Source organism: Anser brachyrhynchus (genome assembly GCF_964034855.1).
Source record: "Anser brachyrhynchus genome assembly, chromosome: 3".
Lineage (NCBI taxonomy): Eukaryota > Metazoa > Chordata > Aves > Anseriformes > Anatidae > Anser > Anser brachyrhynchus.
This window is the reverse complement of record NC_137696.1, coordinates 22,452,748-22,480,367: the sequence shown is the minus strand read 5'-3', so window position 1 is coordinate 22,480,367 and position 27,620 is coordinate 22,452,748. Positions and strand designations below refer to the sequence as shown.

The following is a 27,620-nucleotide window of genomic DNA, read 5'->3' as shown; positions in this document are numbered from 1 at the left end:
CTGGATCCATCCCATAGACCTAGAGGTACTAGGAGCAGATCTGACATACCATGCACTCTGCCACCATGCTAATTGCAAGATTGTCCTTCCAGTCTGTTTTCAAAGGGGCTTTCTAGTCTTCTAATGGAGACCATGTTACAAAGCTAGAAATATGCAATATCTGGCTCAGTAAAAGAGAGATCTGCCTGTCTGGATTAGCATTTGTAACATTAATGACTTCGTTAGATACATTATTGTAGGAAGGCCTTTTTTTGGCCTGTGAACCTTACTAAAACTAGTGTTCCCACTTTCATCTGTTTCTAGATGACTTCATGCAAATCTGAAAAGCTCTCAAATTCTATTAAAGAGCTATGATTTCTGTAATCCAAGCCACAGATGCAGCAATAGCTATTTCAAAGTAACTAGGATGCTTGCTGTTTTCCAGTTCAGGTTTAACGGTCTGATGTGATGTCATCTTCATCTGGCATATGAGTGTTTAACTTGGGACATATAATCACATACATAGTCAGCTTTCTTATCCTAGGACCTTATGTTCCATCATCGGACTGCACTGAAAAGCAATGCTGTGTATCCATTGCTACTGGTGAAGCAACTGGATTAGCCGCACGTGGCTGTTTTGCTGGAGTTTACTGAGTGCGGTGCTAGTGCCCGGGGCCTTTGTCTCCCCTGAGCTGGAGCAAAACAGATAGTCTTCCTGACGGCAATCTCCATGCCCAGGGTGTAGGAACAGTAACTGTCAAACTGAAGAAATGGAAACTAGAAACAGAACAGAAACTAGAAAATATTTTTTATTGAGACGGTTTATATATAGAACTACTATACTCTATTCACTTGGAACCTATCATATATGCTTCTGGTATGTACAGTGTTGATGTCCAACCCCGTCACCTGCAGCTCTGCTGTCTGGTGGAAAAACGCTATCTGTTATGTGGGGCGTAATGTCGTATGGAGAAGCAGCAGTTTCAGCAGAAGCAGCACCCTGGATGCCAAACAGGGAGTGGCTGTGGTGTTGTGGAAAAAGGGATGGGGCCTGAGGATTGATCTTTGCACTGACTGCTGTTGAAGCAGGGCCTGACCATGTCTTCAGTGGGTTTCTTCTCAGGTGGCATTCCTTCACAGCCAGTTTCAGTGAAAATGCAGCTTTTTTTAGACCAGTACTTCGCTTGCATCGTCTTAACAGGTAGGGATAGTCTCTCTTGAAGTAGGGGTTATGGTAGAAGAGTAACTACAAAATGCAAATGAGAAAAGTTAGTTACCACCATTTCAAAACTGGAAAAGACAGATATGATAGCTAAGAATTAGAATCACTGAAGACTCTCAGGGGCATTTTAAACATTCCCCATGTGATTAATATGGTATGGCACGATTCTGTTAAGCAATAACCACCCTTGCATTTTTGCCATTTGAGTGTAGCAGAGAAATTTAAGATTTTTAAAAAGCATAAAAACTGGTTTAGAAACCCAAATACCACCAACTTTTGGCCACCTCAGTTGTGACTGACTGGATATCAATCCCACTAACATGTTCTGAGAGGTATTTCATGGGTAGGGGGACTAACATACCTTGCTAAAAGCAGAGACTGCTCCTTTATCAGCTAGAAATTCATCACATGAGGAAGATCTTGTCAAATCCCATTGCATTTTGCAGAATCCATGAAGATGAAGCTGGCGAGTGAAAGTTTTCATGCTATCAATTTCAAAAGTTCGCAGAGGTCCTCTCCTTGTCAGCAGTTCCATTTCGAAGAGTTTTTCCACAATCACTATGCAGTTCCCATCATCACCCCACCAAATGGACTGAAACTGATTGCTTCCAACAATTTCCCAGAGTTTTTTCAGAAAGGATTGGGGTGACAAGTCATTGGCTTTGCCAGAGCTTTCATCAGAAAAATTAAGATGCACTCTTTTTGTGCAGGGTTCTTCACATGAACCTTGAAAAATGTTTTCTTCTTTTATAGATCCTAGGGCAGCATCCCGAGCTGCTCTTTTATCACCTACTTGAGGAGAAGCTGAGACTGCCAAATCAATGGGCTTGTTTGAAACAGAAACATTTGTTTCCGTTGAAGATGGCTCCATTGAAATTGTTTTTCTAGTTGGACAGAAGTTTCTGTCCATAGCCACTTCCTCGACCAACTGGGCTCTGTCCTGCCAAACAGGGGGATAAGTGCAGCTGCACCCACCTGTGGCCTAGGGAGTGTGGTGGAAGTTTACCAAATGTCACCATGGTGCCTGTGCTGCGTCACGGTGACATCACAGACCGGTGTCCAACTGCCAGCAAAATGGAGCAGCAACAGACAGAATTGCTAACTAGGCTGCTTTTCATTGGCAGAGCTGCAGATGCCTTCAGTTGAGAGTAAAGAAGTAAATGAAACTATATTTCAGCTTGGTGTGTCCTGAGAGGCGAGCACTAGGAGCTGTTCCCCAAGGAAGAAGGGGGAAGACTGCAGTGTTAAGAATAAAAGTGCAGAATTTTAAATTTTAAAACTGCAGAATTGTCAGTTAGACACCGTTTGCACATACACAAATGTCCATACCCTCTTTGCTCTTAAGTTACTGAGATGGTAACTGTAAGGAAATATGATCCAAGGTATTTAAACTACCTAAACCAATAGGCAAAAAGATACCTGTAATTTCCCCAAGGAACTTTGACATATCAGAATATGCGTCCCTGAGAGTAAGTGTAGTTGCATCCTGCCTACAGAGCATGGCCAATTTAACACACATCTATTTTTCTCACCCTCTACCATTGGTTCCTTCTGACATGAAAAAGAAAAGTGGCTGGGAATATACCTGTGACAAAAATGGCACCTTCAGCCTATTAATCTCTTAGCTTCCATCTTCAGAGTCATATAGGATCTTAATATTTAAGTGCATATAATTGTAGATAGCAATTATATCTGCTGTTGTTGTTCCAGATCCAATATAGCAGTTGAGCAACACGCTCCATCTATTTTACCTTGAGAATTGCCAATTATGTTCAGAGTTTGAAGTCTTCATATCTGGTGGTAATGTATATGGTAGTAATGGACTTCTGAAATAGCCAATGTGTGTTTCCTCTGCATCATCACAGTCTGTTCATAGCATCAGGGCACAGACTTCTCAGTGTGTCTCATATATCTGGTGTGAGGAGAAGGGAAAAACAGAGTCTTTAACAAGGACTTGAGCAAAAGTCATGCCTTGTTCCTGTAGCAAAGACTCAGGGAACTGTGCTACTGCAATTAAAAAATCTAAAAAATATTGGGGAAAGTCATATAGTCTGAGCCAGTGCTTGTCTGCTGGGACTCACTACTTAAATTCTTTAAATTATCAAAGTGATTTATTATTTGACGCAGCCACTTTGCAAAAGGGCTTGGTCACATTTTTACCTCTTCTGCCCTTTGCAGAGCAAATATAACCCTCTTCCAGGAACAGTGCGCTTATCATGATTCTACACTATTTTGATGATGCTTTGTTTATCGGCATTTCATTTAATTCCCAGAGACTTTCAGGAAATAACTTCAATGTTAAGGACATTTGAAAACAGAAACTGACAAAACCAAAATGGGACATATAAAAAATTGTGTTGGGATTAGGATCTTTCCACACAGCTAAGCTGAGCTGGAGTTCCTACTGCATCAGTTTTGGCCTGTCTGTAGCTGGAGGGGTGAAAACAAGAGCTTTTATTCAGGAAAACAAAATAAAACAGACATCAGTTTGGAGTTAATCTAAAACTTTAGCCCAAATGGAGCAGGGAAGAAATGAAGAAAAACCTATCAAATATTTAAAAAAAAAAAAAAATAGGAGAAAACAAATATACAATGTCATGTGAGCTGCGTTAAGCAAATTAAGGGAGGTGTGTGGCAATGAGGGATGATGCTAACCTGCACTACCTGCAGGTCTGTCACTGTGGGGCTGTTTTCTGGCATAAGCCAAAGTTCATAGAATCAGAATGGTTTGGATTGGAAGGGACCTTAAAGATCACCTAATTCCAACCCCCCTGCCATGGGCAGGGACACCTCCCACCAGACCAGGTTGCCCAAAGCCCCATCCAACCTGGCCTTGAATGCCTCCATGGATAGGGCATCCACAGCTTCTCTGGGCAACCTGTGCCAGTGCCTCACCACCCTCATAATAAGGAATTTCTTCTTTATATCTAATCTAAATCTACCCTTTTTTAATTTAAAGCCATTACTCCTTGTCCTCCTCCCTGATAAAAAGGTTTTTTTATTTTTCTTAATTGTCATGCTGTTAAAGAGGGAACGTTATGGGCTGCGATGTGAGGATGTGTCAGGAAGTTGAGGCTGGGGCAGGGGAAGCAGCACAAGTACAGCCCGTGGGAAAGATGTGGTACTGTGGCACAAGCTGGTGGGAACAGAAGTGGGACTGGGAATTTGTTGTGCAGGGTTAAGGTGATCTGATAGGGAGGCAGTTCTGCAAAGAGTCATCCTCTCCCTCTTAATCCTCAGATTCATTATGCTGGATCAGAGGGAAGTCTGGTGGAAATGTGTCCGTGGCCAGACCACCATCCTGTGTAGCAGCCTGCAGTCAGACTGGCTTATGCTACCCAGTAAATCCAACCCCAGGCTTTCAATTTTCCACAGTAATGTAAGACTGAGTCCTTTGCATATATCTGCATGTGCCCTACGTCTACACTGATCACCCCCAGCTTCTCCTTCACCAGCTTCGTAGCCCTTCTCTGGACACGCTCCAGGGCCTCGATGTCCTTCTTGTAGTCAGGGGCCCAAAGCTGAACACAGCACTCGAGGTGCGGCCTCACCGGAGCTGAGTACAGGGGGACGATCACCTCCCTGGCCCTGCTGGCTACACTATTCCTGATACAAGCCAGGATGCCGTTGGCCTTCTTGGCCACCTGGGCACACTGCCGGCTCATGTTCAGGTGAGCATCAACCAGCACCCCCAGATCCTTTTCCTCTGCACAGCTTTCCAGCCACTCTGCCCCAGGGCTGTAGCGTTGCAATACGCAATGAAATCTTCACTGGGCCAGGGAAAACAAGTGATGATAGGTTTCTCCTGGGGAATGAGATCAGACAGAGCAGTTGATTTATAGCCCATATGGTTGCCTTCATTGCTGGACTAGTAGATACTATGAGAAGAGAACATGTGCCTCTTTGAGCTCTGTCTTTTTCCCCTTCCAGCTAATATTATGGAAATTATGCAAGAGTCAATCACCGTAACAGGGTTCAGTTCTAGGTTTATGCAATGTTAATAAGCAAAAAAAACAAAAACAAAACAAAAAAAAACCACACTTCTGCAGAGTTAAAGTTACAGCAACAGCTCAAGCTCTTCAAGAGACCCTGAACAAAGAAATCCCTATGCAATTGTGCCCGTACACTGTACATTCCCAACCCCTCACCTGATAGTCCAGACCAATAGTAATAGTAGGCTTGGAGGTCTTTCTTCTCTGGATGGGTTCCCTTCATTGTCTCTAGATAAGCCGTTCTCTCCTATCTTCAGGGCTGTAGAATCTGCTGATGGTTGCAGAGTCTGTCAATATAGTCTTCTTTACTTTCTTATCTTCCAGTTCAAGCAGGCTCTGTGGCCTTTCTTACTTGTAACTGGGTAAAAGTTCAATAGCCTATGGCCTTAGACTTCAGCAATGTTAGCTACTTGTGCTAAGCATGTTCTATATAAAATTCTTCTCTACAAATAGCATACCAAATCACATACCACTAAAATGGAAGAGTCTTGGGGAAAATGCTACAAGGCCTCATCATATTTTTTTCAGAGAAACAGAGCAATATTTCTGGACAGAGTTATAAATATGTAGTTTCTGTATTTGTCATGCAATTTGAGTGCTAGTGGATTTTAAAGGCTGCACATCTATGTGCATAGTAGCTAGGCACATAGCTAGGTTTTGCAATAACAGACAACAGTTTCTGGTGCTTTATAACTGCTGTATTTCCTTGGAAGGAAAAAAAGATATTTGGAGACTACCTTTCCTCCCTTTCTTTCCAGTTAAGTATGCCCAGATTTCCAAAATGCTGCTCCTGTCACGGATAGGATAGGATAGGATAGTTCATTCAGAAGAGACCTACAAAGATCTTCTAGCCTAACCACCTTAGGGCTAACCAAAAGTTAAAGCATATTATTGAGGGTATTGTCCAAATGCCACTTGAAAACTGACAGACATGAGGCATCAGCCGCCTCACTAGAACACCTGTTCCTTTGTTTGACCACCTGCATGATAAAGAAATTTTTTGTTACATCCAGTCTGAATGTCCCCCTGGCGCAGCTTTATGCTGTTCCCACACATCCTGTCATTGGTTAGCAGGGAGAAGAGAGTGGTGCCTCTGTCTCCATGTCCCCTCCTCAGGAACTGGGAGAGAGCAATGAAGTTGCCTCTTAGCCTTCTTTACTGCAAACTAGACAGCCCAAGTGTTCTTAGCCTCTCCTCATAGGACATAACTTCCAGCCCTTTAACTGGCTTTCTTGCCCTCCTCTGGACACTTTCAAAGATCTTAACAGCCTTTCTATATTGTGGAGCTCAGAGTTGTGCACAATATTCAAAATAAATCACTTTTGGCAAATCCCCAAACTCCTCAACTAAGTGTAGATGCCTGTGTGTCAGCAGCATGTCCCCCTTCCATCAAGAAAGACACTTACCCAGACTGTTTTCCCTCGTGTCACCAAGGCAGTGGGAGCATGATCCACCTGCCAGCCTGGAGAGACAATACTGTGTAGAACTCTCTTCAGCTGCGGAAATTTCTTAAAAGGGTTTGATCATCGTGAAGCCGTTTCAGAAAACTGACAGCATTTGCTGATGCTGATCTCATGCGAACATGTGAGTCCTGTTTTGTGCTGGTCTCATGTTTGTGCAGCATGTCAAATTGATTGGGCAGAAGAAATGCCAGGGCCTGCTTAAGGAAGGGCTGCTGTATTAATTTTCTCAGTGAGAGGCTTTCTTTTCCTCTTATCTCTTCATTTTCTTTGGTGTGCAGTGACTCTCTTATTTGAGGCTGAATGCTCTTTCAAAACAGAGCCTTATTCACTGGGAGTGTGCCAAGAGTAATCACGGGGGATGCTCAGGAACATCCTCCCCAAGCACTCAGATATCCCAGACTAATAGCAGAGGCAGAGGGGAGGATGGTTTACATTTCTGTGCACAAGACCAAACTCTGAAGTGTTTCGTCCTTCACTGACCAAACAAGACTCTCAAAGAATGCAAAGAAAATTCTCCCTGAATTAAAAATAACTGGGCCACGTCTGTGGGATTTTGCAGCCAGAGATTGAGCACTCTTTCTATAGCTTCCTCACTGCAAGTGTTGAAAAGCAGCCCCAGCAGATCTGTATGAGTCTCGCGTGGAAAAGCTCAGAGCATAAAACTTGCACAGATCCAATACTGAGCTGAAGTACAGTCCCTGCTCCATGTTGCCTGGAAAGCTCTGTGTAACTGTCCCCCAAGAGACTGTGTGGTTTGGCACCTGGGCCCAGAGCCCTCTGAAAGGTGTTGGTAGCAATAGAGAAGCTCACGTGAAAATCCTTTGAGGGGCTCTGCAAGGCCCCTCTGCAAGGGAACGTGCTGCTGGCGAAGACTAGGTACCCACACTGATCTCAGCATTTTCTTTCTTCCAGGAACTTCGAAGAAATCCCTGTTTGATCATGGATGGAGTTAGCAGATTCGATATTATTCAAGGACAAATAGGTAAGGTTACGTTCCTGTTTAGGAAAAGATTGGCACAAACCAATAACTTGTGGTTGCTTTGCTGTGTTCTGAGTTCTCGGTGGAAAGGCATGGACCATGGTGCCTGCAGTAAACAAATAATTAGTGTGGGTCACTCCAGACCCCCATGAATCCCCACACAATTTATTGGAGATATTTAGCAGGATTGCCAAATGCAGCAGCTGTTACTTGCAGGAGCTTCAAATACAAAGGTGAAACACAGTTACGTAGGGTAAGTAGGCACAGCTCCAACATGTGTAGGACTGAATTTTCTTTTCATCCTAATGTCTCCACATGGTCACTCTCAGTGTTGTGTTTTTTTTCTTCCCTTTTTTTTTCTATTGATATTTCTGTCCATCTTCTATGATACTCACCCAGATATGTGTCTGCACCTCATTGCCAGTTCCATCTTTTTCTCCCAGCTCATAATCATGTTTGTCTTTGTGAGTAGCTCTGTTTTGAGATTAAAATAAATGTCTTCCCATTTCTCACCCCAACTGAGAGGTTTGAAGATTACCTAAACCACTTTCCAGACTGCGGGTCTCAACATGACCACAGAAGATAAGAGGAGTATAAAAGTAGCAAAGGATGGCTTAAGTTGCATCAAGGTTCATTTCTGGTGAATGGTGGTTGGTGTTTTGATGTTTTTGGGGGCAGAGAAGGAAGACAGAAGAATGCTGTTTTCTTTTATCAAGCTGTTTCATAGATGTCTTAGATGTTGAAGTCTGCTCTTCTAAGGAGTTGGTTATGATCCACAACTGTGAATAACTGGCTGAATGTACTGTATTCTTCCCTCCCTTGAGGTGACTGCTGGGTGCTGGCTGCCCTGGGCTCCCTGACAATGCAGAAGAAATTTTTGGAAAATGTTTTACCAAAGGACCAAGGATTCCAGAATGATTATGCTGGGATATTCCATTTCCGGGTATGTATTCTCTGCTGTATTGGTACTGCTGGCGTTTGCCTGGTTGGATTACACAGGGATCCAAACTACAGTCCCAGGTCTTGACATCTTTGCATGCTTTGGTTTTTCAGTGCTAAGAACCAATTCAGAATTTTTCAGAAAATCCCAAGTTTTCTAATGGGTCCTCATGCTCCAGGTGGTACTATCAAACTTCAGGGAATTTGAAGCCCTTTTCTGAAAGTTATGACTAATGCCCATCTCCAGAGGTGCAGCTACCAGCTGTTTGAACCGGTCTGTGTACATGTGTTTTGAAAGACATTCTGAAGTCTGCTTTGATTTGGATGTTTTATTGTTACTGTCAGTGCACCTGTGGTTTTTATCTATTTTTTCATTTTCTATTTTCCAATATACTTCAGTTTTCCCTTTTAGCTGGTGGAGTTTACTTGAAATTACAAATCCTGGGAAACAGATCAGAAGAATGGAGATTTAATTCAGAGAGAGGAGCAAAGCTCTCTAGTAAATTTCACTTTCTACCAACTCTTGAAATTCTCTGAATCTCCTGTGTGAGTGACTGGGATACTGGCAGTCAGGCCCTGGTTTCTTGTGTCTGAGTCAGCCAAGTGTCTTACGGGATTAAAAGCACTTACCTCCAGAAGCTAAACTGGAGGTAGAGAGAATCAGTATATTCCTTGGCCATTCATCATCCGCCTTTTTTCACAATCTGTTATATGCAGAGAGCTCTGGCACTGGCACTTCTTTGACCCCCTGGAGCTCTCATGGAGCAGCACCAGGAGGATTATCTTGCAGGCAGTCTAAATTTTGCTCTGTTCCTTTGCCCTTCAGAATGCCAGATATTTCTGTCTTGACCCATTTCTAGCAAGAAGAGGTGCTTTTATAGGAGACAAACCAGCTGAAGGGACACCAGACTGCTTAAAACACATTAAAAGGATACAAGATAAATTTTCTTTTATGAGAGCTTTGAAAAGATTAGTTGTGAGCAATCCTTAACTCTTAAGCAATATAAATACTTTACAATATTTGAAAATGTCATCACACCTTCAAATCAATGTCACTTTTTCTGGCTTTCCTCAAGCAGTAAACCCTTGAGGAATCTACTCGGAATGGAAATGCCTTCTCGGCAATGTCTTTCAATTATTCCATCAAAGATATTTTACTGCCATCCACAGGCTAAGCTACCAGTCCTCAGAAGAATCTCAAACAAGACATACTGTATACAAATATACAAATTATAGCTTATATTTTTTTCCTTTCTGGATCTGGAGAACATTGCCTCTCAGTATTACAAAGGGCTGCTCCGGGCTTCCTACACAACACTCAGCAGCAGGAGTTAAGGGTGTTAAGCACTTTATCAGCAGCAGTTAAGATGAGTGACATTTTTGTCTAGGGAATAATTACAGTGACATTATTTCACCAGGAATTAAGTTAGACCCTTGTTTATGCAGGAATCACTTTCTCTGCCACAGAAACTCTGATGCCTCTGAGGCAGGGTGTGCTATGTGTGAGCAAGAAGTGGGCAAGGAGCAGATCAGGCTGGGGAAAAAACAGAAATGTTTCTTAGGAACTACAGGGGATTATGGCAGAATGCATCAATTTAAGGCATGGGGAACCTTACCAGATCTGGTCTTGTGCTTTTCTAATAGAGCAGCTCATTTTGAGGTTTTTCACTGACAAAAGCTGATGAAATAAAATCATGGTAGACTAAATCTATTGCTAGCTTACTCCCACTCCCACCAGAGTCCTGTGTGTTATTGCAAATAAGAGCTTGGCCTCTTATGATTGAGAATTGTGCTAAGCTATGTTAATCTGCTAATGATTCTGGAAATGGCTCCTTTAGGTCATCCCCATGGGTCTCCTTCCCCATCTTCTCCATTAAAAGGTTCCATCAGCTGGATCAGCTTGGGGAAACACCTGCTTCGTCCACATGGTGGAGAGACTGCCTTCATCCTCCTCATCTATCAAGGAGATGGATAACACCTCAAAGCAGTCTTTAGTCACTACACTATCCCTTTCCATGACAGCACATATAACAGTCTTAATCGAAACACAGAGAAAGGTTCTAGAAAATCTAGAGACTGAATCTTGATAGAGGCAGGGGAAATCCAAATGCAGCTGAGGTGTGATTGTTCTTTATCCTCCGAAATGTTTGCTGTCACCCAACAATATTAGCATATTTCCCATACTGACTCTTTCCTCCCGCTGATTGCAGGACCGTTATATCCCCAAATGACTTTCTCTACCACTAGGAAATGCAGCCACTTGGTAGCTTGTTTAACAACTTAGACCATTAGCCTTCAGTAGTTCAGGAGAGAACTTGCAGATACCCATGCTTTAGATTAGTTCCTGTGCTGCTTCAGGAGGCTGTTGCTTGGCACAAATATGAGCTCTCAAAAGAGGCTTGTTCTTTTCTCTCTTTCACTTTTTCTTCTCTCTCTCTCTTTTTTTTTTTTTTTTTTAGTTCTGGCAATTTGGAGACTGGCTGGATGTGGTGATAGATGACCGTCTGCCTTTCCTAAATGGGAGCTACCTGTCTGTACACCCTCGAACATCAAATGAATTCTGGCCATCCTTGCTGGAAAAAGCATATGCCAAGTAAATATAGATGGTCTATTTTTCCACCCCTTACCAATTGCTTTATATGGTTGGTTTCACTCTCTGATATACACAAATCACACAGGCTTACACTTGTACATGTTGTGCTGTACTTATGTAAGGAACTGTGGCTGTGTGCAAACGCAGGGCCAATATAACCTGGAGATGTAGGTCTCAGGCTGAGGACCTAAATGTACCCTTTACACTCTGGGATATTAGTGTCTGAGAAGTAAAATGAAGAGGGTAATAGCTGGTGACACAATAGGGGCTGGGCTAAAGTAGCTAAAGTAAGGTTCCTCCTTACTTTAAGCAAATTTCTCTGCCTCTGTTTTCCCTTCTATATTTTCCTCTGTTTAAAACTGCAGACTCTGAGCAGGGATTACCTCTGTTTGCAGTCACTAAGAGACCATGCAGGTATTAGAAGCAGGCAACAAGAGGAAGCATGACTGAAGAGCATCCCCAGGCACAGCACATGCACTCCTATGAGTCTCTGATTGGCTGAGGTCCTCAGAGTAATACAAGGTTAATAACAGTTAATAAAGAGATAATGATTAAAAAAAATCCTCTGAGGAGTGAAGGAATCAGAATGTCGTCCCTTAGCATCTGTAACACTACCCATTATTAAGTATGCTAAATAGAAATTCCCATGCTAGAGACAGTAGGAAGGGCTGGGATTTGGCAGACATGACCTACATCAAGCTGCTGTAACGTGTGATACAGTAAAGAGGAGCTGAAGAAAAGGCCTAATTATTTTGGCAGATTTGGTCAAGAATAGTAAATGCTAAAGCAGCATTTGAGTGATTCACAAATAGGATGCTTTTTGCCCTAAGAAATCCCAGAAAAGTTGACTCGGGACTCAGTATCAGTCTGCTGCATAAGATTTTAATTACCAAACAAAACAAACCTCTATTAAATCAAATTTGCAAGAGATGCCGTTTATGAGATTCCTACTTCAGAAATTTCTCCCCAGTGCCCATGACAAATTTTTTTCATCCATGTAGGACAAGGACAACTCTTCAGAATACAATTAGCCACAGACTTAATTTGATTACGTGCATTAAATACAGTGTGCATAGTGGGGTTTAACAGCATGATCTACTTGCTCTAAGTACAGCATGTTTCATCTTATTTGGTATCTCAATAAAAAACACATGATAAAAACACAAAACTCTGTTGGCAATATTTAATTATTGCCCTATTATTGCACTCTAGCAGAATGATTTGGGAACAGTACTGAAAACTTTTTTTCTATCTTGCATCGGGAATATATGCTAATGCCTTCTTCCTAGTTCCCATTTGCAAATGGAATACTGGTCATTTTTGCAAAGAGTCATGACAAAGTATTATGCAGGAACTAACAGTTCACCTCCATTTAGCTGAAACATCCATTTAGACTAGTCGTGTTTGGCTCTTTTCTAGTTTAGAAGAGAGAAACAGGATACTTCAGGATGAGACTCAGCTCATCTCCCTAAAATGTCTCTATCAGCATGAGATGCACCTTATTATTTCCCACTACCCGTAATGACTGTAGACAGCTGCCTCAGATATGGGTGAATGCATAGGAAAAAGTCCCTCTGCCTCATTCATCCTACAGGGCATGTGTTTTGTCTGGGCATCTATTTCAGTTATGTTTCCTTTCATTCCCTGGCCTCAATGTCTCTATTCATTACCTGACCCTAAGGTCTCTGTCTCCACTATGATCACTGCACCAATGCACATGTCCATTTTGTAAGCCATAACTGTGCGTTGTTTATCAAAACATGGTGTAAGGACTACTTTTTTGTTTTCAGATTGCGGGGCTCCTACCAGAACTTGCACGGAGGCTACATTTCTGATGCTTTAGTAGACTTCACAGGTGGAGTCCAAGTTCAGTTTTCATTAAAGAACCCCCCTCCTGATCTGGAGGAGATACTGAAAGCTGCTGGCAAATCTCAGTGTATGATGGGGTGTAGCACCTCAGGACAGGTGAGTTGCAAGGCCAGGAGCACACCTTTCTTGGCTTACTATGTTTGCATTAAGGTTACTCTTTTTAGTGAAGAAGGAAGTCCACAATCTCTCTGAGCAACAGTCACAGCTCACGGATGCCTGGATCTTGGTAACAAAAAGTAAATATGCAGTATCGAATGTAAAGGCTTCTGGCTAGATAGATTGAATGTGGATGAGAGATGTGGATGGAGGGAAGCCACATAGCCCTCTCTGAAGGGCCTTCCTCCTATTTTGGCCTTGATAAGATTAATCACACAGCCCTTTCTGGGCTGTGTGGCTTCTCTCCTGGTTAAATCCACTGTGATAGAGTAGTGTCCTCTCGCAGCAGGGCTGATTTGGGCCTCAAAGCTTTGTGACTGAGTCTAGCAAAGCCAAAATGTGCCTGTCTTCTGTGAGAGTATGCTATTACCACATTGTGATTTGCAGGGTACTGATATTAATACTGAGAAGTTGCAAAAGACTTTGTAATATTCAGTAAGTAAGTATCTCACTAAAAGAGTGTCAAGGGGTTATATAACATGTCAGGGAAGACTGCAAAGCGTGTAATATTGCTTCTGTATCGACTGGTTTATCAGGACACAAAGATTGCCTATTGCAAACTAGTCAAGGACTAGCCCCTCAGGTCGGGTTGCTGATGCTGGGCTGTAGGTAGCAGTGAAATTCTGGAGCTCTAATCCTCCCAGAAGCCCAGTTCAGCTCATATTGCAGTTGCACTGTCTCTGTAGCATTAAAGAATTTGCAAAGAAGACTTGTACTTTTGCTAAATTTACTCGATTGCTTATAGCTACAGTGGGAACAGTCACATTTCTCTGGAGCCAGTACATCTGAGATACTGCTGTAGTCAAAACCAAATCTCTTTTGCTGCCATGCCAAATGCAAGTTCTGGGAGTGTGGCAGAGAGCTAATAGCTGTACTTTCACCCTTTTGCAGCTGAGGAACAGAGAAATGAGGAATGGAATTGTACAGGGTCATGCCTACACTGTCACAGGAGCAGTGAAGGTAAGATTGCAAACTTGTTCCTGCCTGGTAGTCTCATACTGGTGGTCCACCACTGGGATGTGGAAGGCAGTCACACTGCTGTTCCATTCAGAGTAATTAATCCCTCCTTTTAGGAGAGATTTCTGAAAGCATGTAGTTCAAATTTCAGGAGATGGAGGGTTTCTTGCACAATGGGAAGAGTGAGGGTATCAGAACTGTATAATTTTTCCTAATGAGAAGGTTCTGGCTCACCCCAAGTCAGAGGGTGGAAGGATCCCAAATCCTGTTGGAGAAAGGAGCAGGCTGTTTTAGGTTCCTGCTACTCATGATCTATGCAGAAAGGAGAAACAGTCTTTGCCCCACCTTATAGGAGTGCCAAGGCGTCCAGTGGGATGTCCTGCAGGAAAATGTTTAGAGGCTGACCTTGAGGTTGAACATTTGCATCTGCAAGAGAGTTGCTATGACATCTGTTTCCAGTACTGCCTGTGTGCATAAGGGTAGCCAAAAACAAAAGGTGTGCTTCTTCTTTCCACTTCTGCCATTTCAGCTTCACTGTGAGTTTCTGGCTTAAACCACTGACAACAAGAGGAGAAAGGCACCAGAAGCTCCAGCTTTTGGAAACTGCAATACTGTAGATACAGAGACACAGATTCAGTTTATTATCATCTGTCCGTATTGATTGTCAACATTTGCATCAGGCAGTCTGGTGGTCTAGACACCCAAAGTCTCTGCCTTTGCTAGGCAACAGCCTTAGATGTGCAGAACTAGACACTAGAGGTGTTGAATTCATGCAGTGTTGCAGGAATGCTGCCACTTCTGTCTGTGTCAGCCCACTGCTATTCACTGTCCTTGGGAAACCAACAACTTTCCACACATCATTCCTCTACAAGCAGCAAAAGGCACTGACTTTTAGCTGCAGTTAAATCAGGCCCCCAAATTATAGAGGACACATTTTATTACCCATCTCTTCAATGAATATCGTGATAGGGAAAAGTTGTGACTGAGCTTGTTTTTCTTTCCTCTTTACAGATACGCTACAAGAATGGCTGGGAACATATCATCAGAATCTGGAATCCATGGGGCCATGGAGAGTGGAAGGGGGCCTGGAGTGACAAGTATGGCCTTAAAGCTTTCATCTCCTAAGACAAATCACTCTTGTGTAGGCTTATTATAAAGGAGCTCTGCCTCACACCCATATTAATGAAACAGGCAGTTCCAAATCAATTCATTATAAGCTCTATTTCCAGCTGCAAAGCCACTGCTCACAGAAATCCAGTTGAAAGAAAACTAATGCAGCATTTGTGTTATATGTGCTTGTCGCTAGGCCTAGCTCAGATATCCCTTTTTGTCTGAGTACATTTTTCCCAGTGGGTAATTCCAGATAGGTCATGGATAAGAGACTTGTTACTACCTGGAGTAAGGTCTGATCATGCGCCTAGACAGTGTCTGGCTGCTTCTGCTGAATACTCCTGCAGCAATCATGCATCTGCCTTCATGCTCCTCCTGCCCTCCCATGAGTCCAGCTCTGGGAGGAGGGTGGTTAGCAGAGTCCATGAGAGTAGGGCAGCACTGTTAAGTGGTATTAAACACAGACAGACAAAAAGGGTCTTTGGCTATTGCAAAGGCAAAGTGCCACTGGTTGGCTGGAACTGATCTTTTGGATCCTGCGTTCAGCTTTAGACATGTAAGGGACACTTTCCTGCTATGTGTACAAACTTACTTCTCTTCCCCAGAGGAAGACTTGCAAAAATTTTCTGTAAATGAATAAATGTTAGTTTGGCTGGTGGAGCTGTGTCAGTGTTATTCTGACTAGAGAGATGTACAGGTATTACACTTAGGTGATTTAATAGCATCACACCTCTCCTTGTTGCTAGGACCACTCATGACTTCTCTACTGAGAAAGGTCAGGCTAACATGTACTGTCTGGGTGGGTTGGCAGGTGGTACAGACATGTTCAAGGCTGGGATGATAGACAGCATCCTCCTGTTTTTGAAAGCTTACTATAATCCTAACTGTAGTTGAGAAGTCAGTGGAGCACATTCATAGGTAAGCTGCATGGGTCAAATTATTGATTCATGCTCTGTTTATTTGTCTTACATTCAGCAGAAAGTACAATTATCACTTAATTATAAACATGCTGCTAGGAAACAACACATTTAATTGGCTAATGTGCCCTCTGCACGTTGATGTAATATCAGCACTTAGGAACATTAAGGCTTGGTACCTCGCTAACCTCTTCAGTGTGGGGACAGGCGACCAGTGCTCTGAGGGCAGAGGTAGGATTCCCCATCCTAGGACGGGTTACTAAGGGCCAGGTACAGCAAAGGTGCAGTGCTTCGTTTGCTGGCCTTGGCTATGAAATTGTTGAGCACAGTCCTGTTCCCAGTGTGCAGTTCGCTTACCCCTCTTGATCCCTCTCAACTTGATAGGCTGGGTAGAGGAATGGACTGGCTGGAGAGATGGAAACTCGTGCCTCTCACAACACTTTGTTGATTTGTTCCTGTTCACAGTTCTCCAGAGTGGAACCATGTTGAGCCTCAAATCAAGGAAGACCTCTGCAGAAACAAAGATGATGGAGAATTCTGGTAATTCCCTATCAATCCTTCTGTCTACCAGGTTTTCTGTTTGCATTGATTATGAAAGAAAGGTCATTTAGGCATTTTTTTCTCTGCTCTTATTGATGGCTCAAAGCACCTCCGTGTTAATTGTGTGCAGACAGAAAATTGGAGGTTGTCCTGATCCAATGGTCTCAGAAGAAACGAGATTTGGAGAAGTGAAACCAGCCAATATTATGCAACAAACTGGTGAAGAAAATGAAGTAAACGAAGTGAAAATCCAGCTCACTGAGACCTAGTCCTTTTGTCACACTTTCCTTGCCCCTAAAGTGACCAGCTTGAACTTCAGCTGCTCGGAGGGATAGGTGGCTGAGCAGGTCTTAGAGCTTACGCACTTGACTGCTCTGCAGGTGCTTGTGGCTTTTCACAGCCTCTGAATACTCTGAGGTCCGGTTTAGCCATGGGTCAGACATGCTTTAGAAGACCTATTATTCTTCAGAAAGTCCACGCTTACCCTGTGAGGCTCTGGGGAATGCAGGGGAACAGCAGGCTGGGCTGAGATGGACACTTCAGGCTTGAGCAGAGCATTGAAGGCAGGACAGGATGTCACAGAGGGACAGAGCAAGGCAGCATAGCAGAGTTGTGCTGGAGATAGTGGGACTCCACCTAGGCACTGCTAAACATGTCCTGTAATTTCACTGGGGGTTTAGGTGTAGTTAGGGCAGTCCAAACACACTGAGGGCTCGGCTACGCTGTGCAGTACTGCTCTAACCCTACTTGGAGACATAGGGGGTGAACATGAGTATCTCACTGGTGTCTCAGACTGAAAGGTAAGGTTTTCTCCGTCTTTGCAGGATGTCCTGTGAAGACTTTTGTGAGCAGTTTTCCTGGCTGTGTATATGTAACAGCACCCCAACGTTCCTGGACTTTGGAGATCAGCGCAGCACGACATGGTCCGTGGACAGGCACATCGACCAGTGGAGTAATTCACTCTCCACAGGCAGGAACAACTCTTCCCTCGGTAATAAATGTTTACTGCAGTCACCCAGTCCTCTCCTCCTCTGCACTAGGTGATTACACTGAAACATTCAATGAGAATCAAATAGCAGAGATATTGATTGCCAGTTATTAAGGCCTGCTCTTTCCCATTACACCACCTATTAGCTTTAGAGACAGAAATAAAGCAGCAGCACTTGCTGCTGAGTTAAAAAAGAGGGCTTGTGATTTAGAGACCCTAAACTCTTTAAATCAAAATGTACATCAATATTCTTTCAGCTAGTTTCAGCAGGTGCTACGGGGACCTCACCCCTCACTCTGCTACAGCAAATAGGTGGCTGGTTTCCCAGAACAAGAAATACTCTGAAATTGAATGAATATGAGCTGAAAGAATTGTGCTACAAAACTCCGTTTTTAAAGGTAGAAAGTCCATTGACCAGAAAAGACCTCGTTTATTTTATTGGGGTGCATTAAACACAGCATAGCCAACCAGTCAAAAGAGATGAGCAATGGTGCAGCCTGATCTTCAATATTGTGCACAGCTCTGGGCTCCACAATATAAAAAGGCTGTTAAGACCCTTGAAAATGTCCAGAGGAGGGCAACAAAGCTGATAAAAGAGCTTGTATTGCCTTTCACGTGTCCTGTGAGGAGAGGCTGAGGACATTTGGGTTATCTAGTTTGCAGAAAAGGAGGCTAAGAGGCAACCTCATTGCTCTCTCCAACTTCCTGAGGAAGGGACATGGAGATAGAGACACAAATCTCTTCTCTCTGCTAACAGGATGCATGGGAACAGCACAAAGCTGTTCCAGGGAAGGTTCAGGTGGATATAATGAAAAATTTCTGTACTAGGAGATTGCTCAAACAGTGGAACAGGCATCCTAGTGAGGTGGTTGATGCCCCTTTCAGTTTTCAAGAGCCATTTGGATAATGCCCTCCATGCTCTACTTTAACTTTTGGTTAAAACATATTTTTGACTTGAAGTGGTTAGGCAGTTAGGTTAGATGATCTTTGTAGGTCCCTTCCAAGGGAAGTACTCTAATTCTAGTTCTAACTGCTTCTCCAAGTACTCTTCTGGCACTGGAAGCTCTAACTATTACCATGGGTTTTTTTATATTAATTTTTTCTGCTGCATCACATTCAGGCTCTGTTTCTAATCTAAAATGGCAGCATATGGTCTGTGATGGAGCTACTTTTTTTCTGCAGTGCTGATCCCTGACTTAGCAGCAAACAGGTTTTGTCTTACAGGTTTCTGCCTCCTCATCTTCACTGCCATCTCCAAGTGGTGATTATAAACCATGGCCTGTGCTGCAGCACACCAGAGGCACTGGGACTGAGTGAGGAGGTGCAGGGCCTGAACTTGAGAGCATGTGGGCAGAACAATTTTCCTTGGAGCTGTTTTGCCACCGGCCCTCTACTAGAGTTACTGCCCAAGTACAATTTTGGGCTAAAATATAGCTTTCAAGGCCACTGAACACAGCTTAAAGCCTAGACCAATTTAAGCAGATGTTGTGCACAGCTCAGTTTGCACATTTCACTTTTTGTCAGGGATGCTTCTTGTTAATCAAAACCTTGGCCAAGAAGAAGCCTTTTCATTCTGGTCCTTGTCCCTCTATCTTCTCCATCATAAACGCCTGCAGGAAGGAAAGGGAGGATAGTTTTGGATCATTTTGTCTTTTTCTTTTATGTGCTTATGATCTCCAAGCCACGATACTTTTCAGCTCAGCCACCAAGTCAGCCAGGTGATTAAAAAATCACTCTTTTCCTGCCTTGAGGAAAGTGTACCATGTAAGTGAAACAGGTATGTGGGTGAGAAATCTGCCTGGCATTTATCACTTTGCCAGAGATTTCTAAAATGATTAATGGGCAATTAGTTTAACTCCAGATGCCTCAACTCCTACTGATAATATAGAGACTGTAGTGCTCTGTCGCACTGAAAGCATCTTGGAGCAGCTACCTCTTCCTCTGGGTGTATATAAGCAAGATCTAACACAACAGGCTACTACTGGGATATCTGTTTGTCTACTACTAATCTAATAACACTTCCTCAGCAGGTGCAGTTTCAAAGAACTCTAAGTATTACTTTGAAGTGACAAGTAATGCCCCCAAAAGCTATAATGTGGTCATTTCACTCATGCAAAAACATGCTGAGGGTATGCAGGATGCACAGACATTGAGGATTGGCTTTTCGATCACAAAGGTAAGCACAATCAGGTATAATACAGACACTGTTTTTTTCTGTGTGGGTTATTGTATCTGTACATGTAAACGAAAGACTAAATTGCCTTTTGGGCTGTTAAAGGAGAGCAGTCAGTATTGGAGTGAATTTCTGGATGCTTTCTTTATTAGGAAGACATAGGAAAAGTAGGGCTAAGCAGGCTTAATTTCCTTTATTCATATCTTGAGAAGGAAATTTGAATTTTCAGTTTTGTTGCATCCTAAAATACCCCTGGGAAACTCAGAGGATCCACAGGTTGCACAAGATACTAGGGCAGTAACCTCTGTGTCCAGCGGTGCTAGTAACTTGCCTTGCTAGTCCAGCAAAATGCCTGGCAGCCAGCACAAACCCCAGGGCAGTACTCCAACTCAAGCAGAACAGAGAATGGGCTCTTGTTCCCCCAAATGGGCATCACAGAAATGCGGCGCAAAAACCATTTGCAAAACATTTGGGAAAGCTTTGCTCAAGACCAATGCAGAGCCAATCTAGTCAGATACATGGGACCTCCAACTAAAATTTCCCCCTTTTTTTTCTTGGTGACTGTCTAGGCATGTGCCAGTTCAAGGACAATTACTGTCAGAGTATTACCAAGCTTACTGAAAGTGTAGTTGCTAGTAGAGATGGCTGCTAGCATTTTTCCAAAGCATTTTTGTTCTTGTCTTAGGGAGATTGGGAGGAGTTATTCTTAACCTGAAGAATAAAAGGAAGCAAAGATTTCTTTGATCCTAACTTCACATTCGCCCGAACTTCACAATTCTCCTGATCACTGGAGAGGTTTGCCCTTGTCCCAGACTTTGAATTATTGATGCCCTGAGTTTAACAGTTCATCAGAGGAAGGAAGAGCATGGCTTTGTAGCTCATAAAAACGGTATCTGATATCTGATGAGAAATACAAAATGTAATAAAATGACCATTCTTTCAGGGATTGGAACTCATTATCCTTATTCAAGAAGATCCTCTGGTGCAGATATCAGCCCTGCAGGATGCTGTGGTGCTCAAAAAGAGCAGCTGCTCCCAGTACATGGGGAACTTGCTCATTCCAGCATCCTCATCAGCTACCCCAACAGTCACCAGACATGGAGGCCCCTGACTGCTCTAGTCTGGTGCATGCTCATCTTGATTAGTCACCCATTTTGACAGAAAGGACTCTCACTGAGTAGTCGTGGCATAGTTTGGGGTCCCTTGGGAAGGGGGTTTTGTTTAATCAGTAGACCAGGAGATCGATTTGGTTCTTGCTTTGTGTTTAAAACTTGCTTTTTATCTTTTTTTTTTTTTTCACCTCTAATTGATGCTCAGGTATGTTCATTTCATTATCTTTTTTTCTTCCTTGGTGCATTCCCAAGGTCAGATGAAATTTGATGAGTATGTCGAGGCTGGATGACATGACCTCTGTGGGGTGTCAGCCCCTGGCTCACCTCGTGCACAGGTTGGGCTTCTGGTCCAAGGTCGTCTCCCATGCAGGAGCTGGAAGGCAATGTCAGGACAGGTGATTACCAGGGACACCAGCATTACTCTGGAGCAGCTGGTCAGTGAAAGGGGACTGTCATGCTGCCCTGTCACTGCATGTCTTTCAGTATTGTAATGAGATTGGTACAAATGCACAGAGCAGATTATACAGAAAATAAGGACAAAGCCTAATCATTTTAACAGAAGAGCTGCTCTACGAACTCCTCACAGCCCAGCCTCCTGCCCTGGTAGCAGTAGAAGCCAAGTCTAGGAGCTAAAACCAGGGTGGTGTACATTGCTGTTTATTTCCCAGTGTCTAGCCTCAGTGCCTGAGGGCAGTCAGAGGTGGCATCTTTGCTTAAAAAGTTTATGAGGGGGTTGTTTGAAGAAGGGGAGTGCAATTGCTAAGATTCATGAGGCCTCACTTTTCCTGCTTCAACTGCTTTCATAGCTGTTACTCATCAGCAGCATCGTTCATTGTTCAGTATTTATTTGAGACTCATCATATTGTTGCTGTAAAGTAAAAAGTGCATCATCCATTGGCAGGATGAGGGGAACGCAGTACAGGCAAGAATGCAAACCAGAATGGACATACCTGATAGCTCTAGGAAGCCTTTGATTAAGTATAGACACGGAGCACTAATACATAGCTGTGAGGTAGGCTTAATGTTGTGTGACAGAGCTGAGCAACGCGTAGAGGCTGATTCTTATCTCACACCAGTTTTGACTCCTTTGAAATATTAACCTGCTTCTGCTTTTTACCGGAAGAAATGTCAAATGAGACCCAAAAGTAAAAAGGATTATGTCATTTATTTCTTTGCAGCACTGACCATTTCCATCTACTCAAAATCTGACCCATAATACTTGGCAGTCTACATGCCTCCTAGGCCTCTGTAACAGTAGTCATCTTTTTTTTTTTTTCCTCCCAGAATAGCAGTTTTATGTTATTTTCTCCCAAAGGCATGGCTCATAAATAACTCTGCCATGCTTTATAACCATTCTAAATAGAATTTATACACGCTGATGTATTTTGGGGAATATGTTTAGTAAGTGTTTTTTTATTACACTATCTTTACATGTCCTAATAGTAATAGCTGTTGCATTATATTAGTTTCATCTCAGCAAAAATATTGGAATGACAGAAGAAAGATCAGAATGTTCTGTTTTCTTGTGACACTTGCTGAAAGGTTTGAGTTGTGATTCTTGAAGCATTGTCATCTGGGTGAGATGCTTAGTGAGCTCTCTGATGACTCTGGGTTACGTTAGGGAAGCATATCAGGGAATTATACCAGCTATCTCAGGGAAGTTTTAGTAAGAGTATTCATCCTTGATTCCTTGACGAATTCTAGTCTGCTTGATGTTAACTGAATTTCTCATGAAATCCACTAAAACATATTGCTTCCTTCCTTTTTTTTATAATTTCTTCCACCCTCTTGTGTTATTGATGTGTTCTTGGACAAAGTCTGTCTCCTAGTCAAACTTTGCATGCCACTGGGAAGGTTAAGGCATATTAGATGCAGTGTAGATTTAGAAAGCAGTGGGTAAATAAGGCTGCTGTGGGTACAGTTACTAATTTACTTTGATTCCTGAGAGGGAGAGTGAGATAGCCACCTGTGTTTTTCTTTCAGAAGAACTCCAAAGTTCTGAAACAAGATTTTTCTCTTACTCGAGATGTCACCAACTACTTTACTTTGAGTCCAGGAACCTATGCTGTCATTCCTGCTACAACAGAGCACCAAGATTTTGAATTTCTCTTACGAATTTTCTTGAAGAATGAATGCTACAATGAGTAAGATAATGATGAGTACTCCACACAGGCCCAGGCTTACAGTGTGCCATGATTTAACAATTCAATGTCAAGATAACTAATGTGGCAATTTGCTTTTAATGCACTCTAGAAGCGTGTTGGGAAGCCACAGCTTAGTGTTAAGTACCATGTTGAGGGGAATCAGCTGTATATAGTCAGATGCACAGGTGGCCACTGCACAACAGGGCAACAGCTCATTGGCAGCCATCGAGGGTCTCGGCTTTGGTACAAAGAGCCGCACAAATGAACAGCAGTTCTGATATATGCCCTGCCAGCTTGTGGGGAAATCTGTCTTAAATAAAAGGAGGACTGAGAGCTTCTTTTTCTTAATAGCCATTATATAGTTTCGTATGTTGTGCCGGCTGGACCCCGCATAGGTCATGTCCCAGTGGCAAAGAAGCAAAGAGCAGTGGGGCTTTGACCCCTTCACCCAGCCATCCAATAGGCAGGCCCACAGGAGCTCTCTGTGGGTATAAGGAAGGTGTTGAAGGATAAACTTAACAGAAAACTGATATCCTAGTTCATGCAAAGGCAGCTAGTATCACATTTGCATATAAATATCTGGGTGTGCATTATTTAAAGAGCAAACCCCAGCTCTCAGTGTTACCAAATAACCTTTGAGCATCAGATATGCAGTGCCTTTCCTTTAGTAAGCTTTATAGTGGAGGCGATTGCCGGTCTTACGTCATAGGCCCATATCTTAATAATGAGAGTGTTTTCTAGGCTTTGGCCTCTGGCAAAAGTGGCTCAGAACAAATTAGGCAACAAAAGGCAACTCCTTAGTTATTGGAAAACAAACGCGAGAAGTCTGTGCTCTGGGCTAGACTGCCTTCAGTGTGATGATTCATGCACAAGATGGCTCACTCCTTGAATGTATCTCTTTCCAGGAGAGCTTGTGATCCTTATACAGCTTGTTCAGTGAGGTAAAGCATGGGCATGCTGTTCCCATGGGTCTCTGTAGCAGTCACAACATTGAGAGGCTTGTACAAGGGAGAAGGGAGCATTACCACCATGGGATCAGAGGACATACCACCATGGGATCAGAGGACACTCTGTGGGTTCTTGTGTGGGGCACTGTATTCTCTGTCTGGGGTCTGCCTTGTTTGCAGATCAATGCTCTGGAAGGGTCCATTTTCTCCCAGTGTGACTCTTTTCATTGTTTTTTAGGAACTCAGACTCCCTGCTCAGCCCAATGCTGCCAACGGTAAGAGTCCTGAAAACTGATGTAGATACTAGTGGTTGTGAATGGTTCCTAGGGAAAGCCACCTCTTCTGGCTCCCCTTCCCTATACACTGGATACCACTCTGCTTTTCTTTCACCACCCAGTAACTATCCCTCTGGCACCCCAGTCAAGGTGGGAGAGCAAGTGTGTGTACAGGCTGGGGTACCCCTCTGGAGTGATGAGAGTCACAGCAAAGCTCTGCCTCTTCACATATGTCACTTTCAGAGCCTGATTTCTGAAGGAAACAAATCTTATACAGTCCCTTTGTTGGCCTGACTGTCCTTGCCACTTTTAATACATTGATCAACCAAATATAGCAGGGTGGAAAGCATTTCAAAGGTAGTCAGTTCTTGCACTGTCTATGAAATGGGTATGTATCCAAGAAGGAGATGGGGAAAAACTGATTTAAAACTCACAAATCAGTGTGATCACTTTTTAAAAGAACTCACACCTGAAAGAGGGGTTGTACATGTCTCCCCTTGGGAATGGCTTCATTTAGTGCTTGCACCCTATAAGGCATAGTAGTCCATAGAGGTGAGGCCTAAAGCAGATTTCTTCTGATTTTCACCTAGGTATCTTAGATGTAAAGGAAATTACACTTCAAAACTGGGTTCAGTCCGTGCTGCTGTGTCACTGTTTGCTTGTAAAACCATGCCACTGAGCAGGCTCTTACTTACAGTGGTGCAAAGGCCTTCCCTTTTGATTCATTTTCCAGCCTGCAATTAAGCCCCATTAGAGGCGTAGCATAAATAGTGGCTTATCTTTTTCCACTGACAAGCTGTCAGTTTACTTGGCTGTTGTCATTAGCCAATGTTTTGACTGACAAATTATGGTACCCACACTTTCTGCTCCAGCTCAGGCAGTTGGGCTGTTCTTTCCCTGCCCTCTGTAAAGCTCTATTTGGATTTGCAGACTGCTGCCTCCAATCGTTTTGTAACTGAATTATTTATGTGCATACTTATTCTTTCATCCAGGTTGTACCAAGACAGAACCAGGACAGCTCCTATAAGACTATCTTCCTAAGATATGCTAAACAGGTACGCTATCTAAAGCGTCTTGCTGAAAAATAATAATATTAAAATTGGCATGTGGACTTGCAAAAAGAACACTAATCTCCAATGTTTATATCAATCCATTTAGAAAAATGCTTTTTGGAAATGTAGCTTCATCTTCAAGTGAAAACCCCCTGGAAACAGTATTGATTTACCTGCCAAAACCCCCAGAAAAATGGAACATTCAGTTGGGATAGAATGTCTAGCTCCATATTTTAGAGCACTGGAGATTTATGGTTGTGCTGGTGATGGGCTTGCATATGTACTTTATTTGGCTTTGATTTGTTTATGTACAGAAAGTGATTAGAAAGCTTTGTGTATCCCCCCTCTCATCAGCATCATTTTGCCTTTGCAGCAGTTGGAAATCAGACATCAGTGAGTGCTTGAGTAATTGATTCCTGCTTTTTCTGAACCAAACTATGTGCATTCACAGGAGATGCTTTTAATGGCTTAATAAAGCGTTATAAAAAAACTGCTTGACTTAGTCAAGAGAAAGAAAAAAATCACTGCCAAAAGTCTTTGCACAGTGGACCTCTTGCAGTTAATAGCTGTATCAGTGCATTAAGGTGAAAATGAACAAGGGCTGCCATGTTGAAAGCTCTGGCAATGTCTCAGACAGGGAGACAGTCTGGCTTGCTGCTGGGTTGGGCTGCTCAGAGCGAAGCAGGCAGTGGTGCCTGTTTTCGCATCCCACTCACCTAGCTGCCTGATGTCCTGCCACTTGGTGACTTTCCAGCTTGGGGGCTGGTGAAGAGGATGTGGCTGAAGTGAGCAAGTGTTCCCATCACCACTGAAAATACCCCGTGTTGATGGGAAGGCCTGTAACTCCCCTGCATACACTCACGGAGAAGAGCAGACGATGGTCCAGCAGCACGAAGGGCTTTGTTGTGCTCCTGGGTGGGTGCTGCTCAGGTATGAGCAGAGGTCCTTCTTGGTTGCCATGGTGCATAAGTATTTGGGGCAAAAGTGAGGCAGGAGAAAACTTTGCACTCACAGACCTCTTTGCATTTTATTCTGCATTAGGGCTCAGCTATTGATGCCTTGCAGCTGCGACAACTCCTTAATGAAGTGGTCCTGCAAGGTAAAGCTTTTACGACTCAGCTAATGTCTTCGGTACTTCCCTATCCTTAGTCTAGTGTAAATTAGACAGAGGATTTAGTAATGTCTTGATGGTCTTCAAAAAATCCTCAGTGTGTCTTATTACAATATGGGATCTTGAAGAATGAAACGTCTCCACTAATCTTCCTTTACGTGCACAGCAGTGTGGTGTTATTAAAATAAATAAATAAAATCAAAGTAATGATCACATGAAGAGGGCAATACAGTCCAGACCGGCTGCTGACAGACTCCTTGATGCACGGCCATCAGCAAAGCCATGCATCTGCTTGACAGCTGAATTTCACCCTCCCCTCCCAGTCCTGCCCTAGGAAGAGCCTGTGCTCCACAGACCTACGGTGCTCCATTCTGACCCCTGATGTCCCCACAGTCCCCATGATCCCTCCTTCCTGCTCCATGACCCACCAGTTCTAGCAGGAACTCAGTCCCCAGCCAGGCTACTTCAGCGAGGACCACAGGGAGCTGTGTCCCTTGCTCTCTTCACTGCCCCCCCAGCTCTGCCCTGGCCTGTGTCCCCGCTCTGCAGAGGCCTCAAGCTGCCTTTCAGCATTTCCCACACTTCCTAACCTACCCACCTCAAAAATAGCATGAGATGATCATACACAAATCTCAGATTGCTTCAGAACTCACTAGTTCAGCATGGCCTTTCATATCACTGCCATTTTAGTAATCCTTATTCCAAGAGTCTTCAGTTTCCATCAGGGTAGGCAAAGACTGTGCAGAGCAGCTATCTGTGAGCCCCAGCGGGGCACCTGTCCTTCAGGAAGGAAGCAGTAGAGGTGTCTGAGACACTTCAAACTCCTTTAGTGGACCTCAGCCTGTTATGTCACCCTTTTTTGTTATGTGAGCCTTCAGACAAGTGTCCTCCTTCCCTCCCACTGGTGGCTTGGATACACATCTGACACCCCCCTCACTCTTGCTGATTCCATTTGTTTTGTCAATCCTTGCAGATGAAATGGCCAGCCTTGGAGGAAAATTCAGCTTTGATTCATGCAGAGGCATTTTAGCTCTGATGGATGTATCCTTTCAAGCAGAAGCAATAAACTTCCCTAGTGCAGCCCATCCTTTCCTTGAGTTAT

At 43.4% G+C, this 27,620-nt stretch overlaps 2 protein-coding genes across 2 annotated transcripts in view; one reads left to right on the top strand and one right to left on the bottom strand.

Annotated features, from left to right (window-relative positions):
• Positions 1-27,620, top strand: part of CAPN13 (calpain 13) — an 81,884-nt gene that overhangs the window by 29,905 nt on the left and 24,359 nt on the right. The window contains exons 5-19 of the mRNA XM_080587662.1: positions 7,569-7,638; positions 8,460-8,578; positions 11,034-11,167; positions 12,958-13,132; positions 14,084-14,152; positions 15,161-15,246; positions 16,642-16,716; positions 17,541-17,707; positions 19,732-19,880; positions 22,973-23,133; positions 24,039-24,074; positions 24,319-24,355; positions 25,348-25,410; positions 26,449-26,506; positions 27,492-27,559. Coding sequence (XP_080443788.1) covers positions 7,569-7,638; positions 8,460-8,578; positions 11,034-11,167; positions 12,958-13,132; positions 14,084-14,152; positions 15,161-15,246; positions 16,642-16,716; positions 17,541-17,707; positions 19,732-19,880; positions 22,973-23,133; positions 24,039-24,074; positions 24,319-24,355; positions 25,348-25,410; positions 26,449-26,506; positions 27,492-27,559 — 1,467 coding nt within the window. The remainder of the gene's footprint in view (positions 1-7,568; positions 7,639-8,459; positions 8,579-11,033; positions 11,168-12,957; positions 13,133-14,083; positions 14,153-15,160; positions 15,247-16,641; positions 16,717-17,540; positions 17,708-19,731; positions 19,881-22,972; positions 23,134-24,038; positions 24,075-24,318; positions 24,356-25,347; positions 25,411-26,448; positions 26,507-27,491; positions 27,560-27,620) is intronic.
• Positions 771-6,845, bottom strand: LOC308193237 (heat shock transcription factor, Y-linked-like). The gene is made up of 4 exons (XM_080587678.1): positions 6,600-6,845; positions 5,350-5,464; positions 1,563-3,113; positions 771-1,225 (listed from the first exon to the last, which is right to left on the bottom strand). Exons 3-4 carry the CDS (start codon positions 2,109-2,111, stop codon positions 842-844), a joined length of 933 nt encoding a protein of 310 aa, XP_080443804.1. The 5' UTR covers positions 2,112-3,113; positions 5,350-5,464; positions 6,600-6,845; the 3' UTR covers positions 771-841.

Coding starts and splice junctions, on each gene's coding strand:
- LOC308193237 (XM_080587678.1), bottom strand. CDS start 2,111: ATGGACAGAAACTTCTGTCCAACTAGAAAAACAATTTCAATGGAGCCA. Junction 1,226..1,562: donor CAGTCTCTGCTTTTAGCAAG/GTATGTTAGTCC, acceptor TGCATTTTGTAG/TTACTCTTCTACCATAACCC.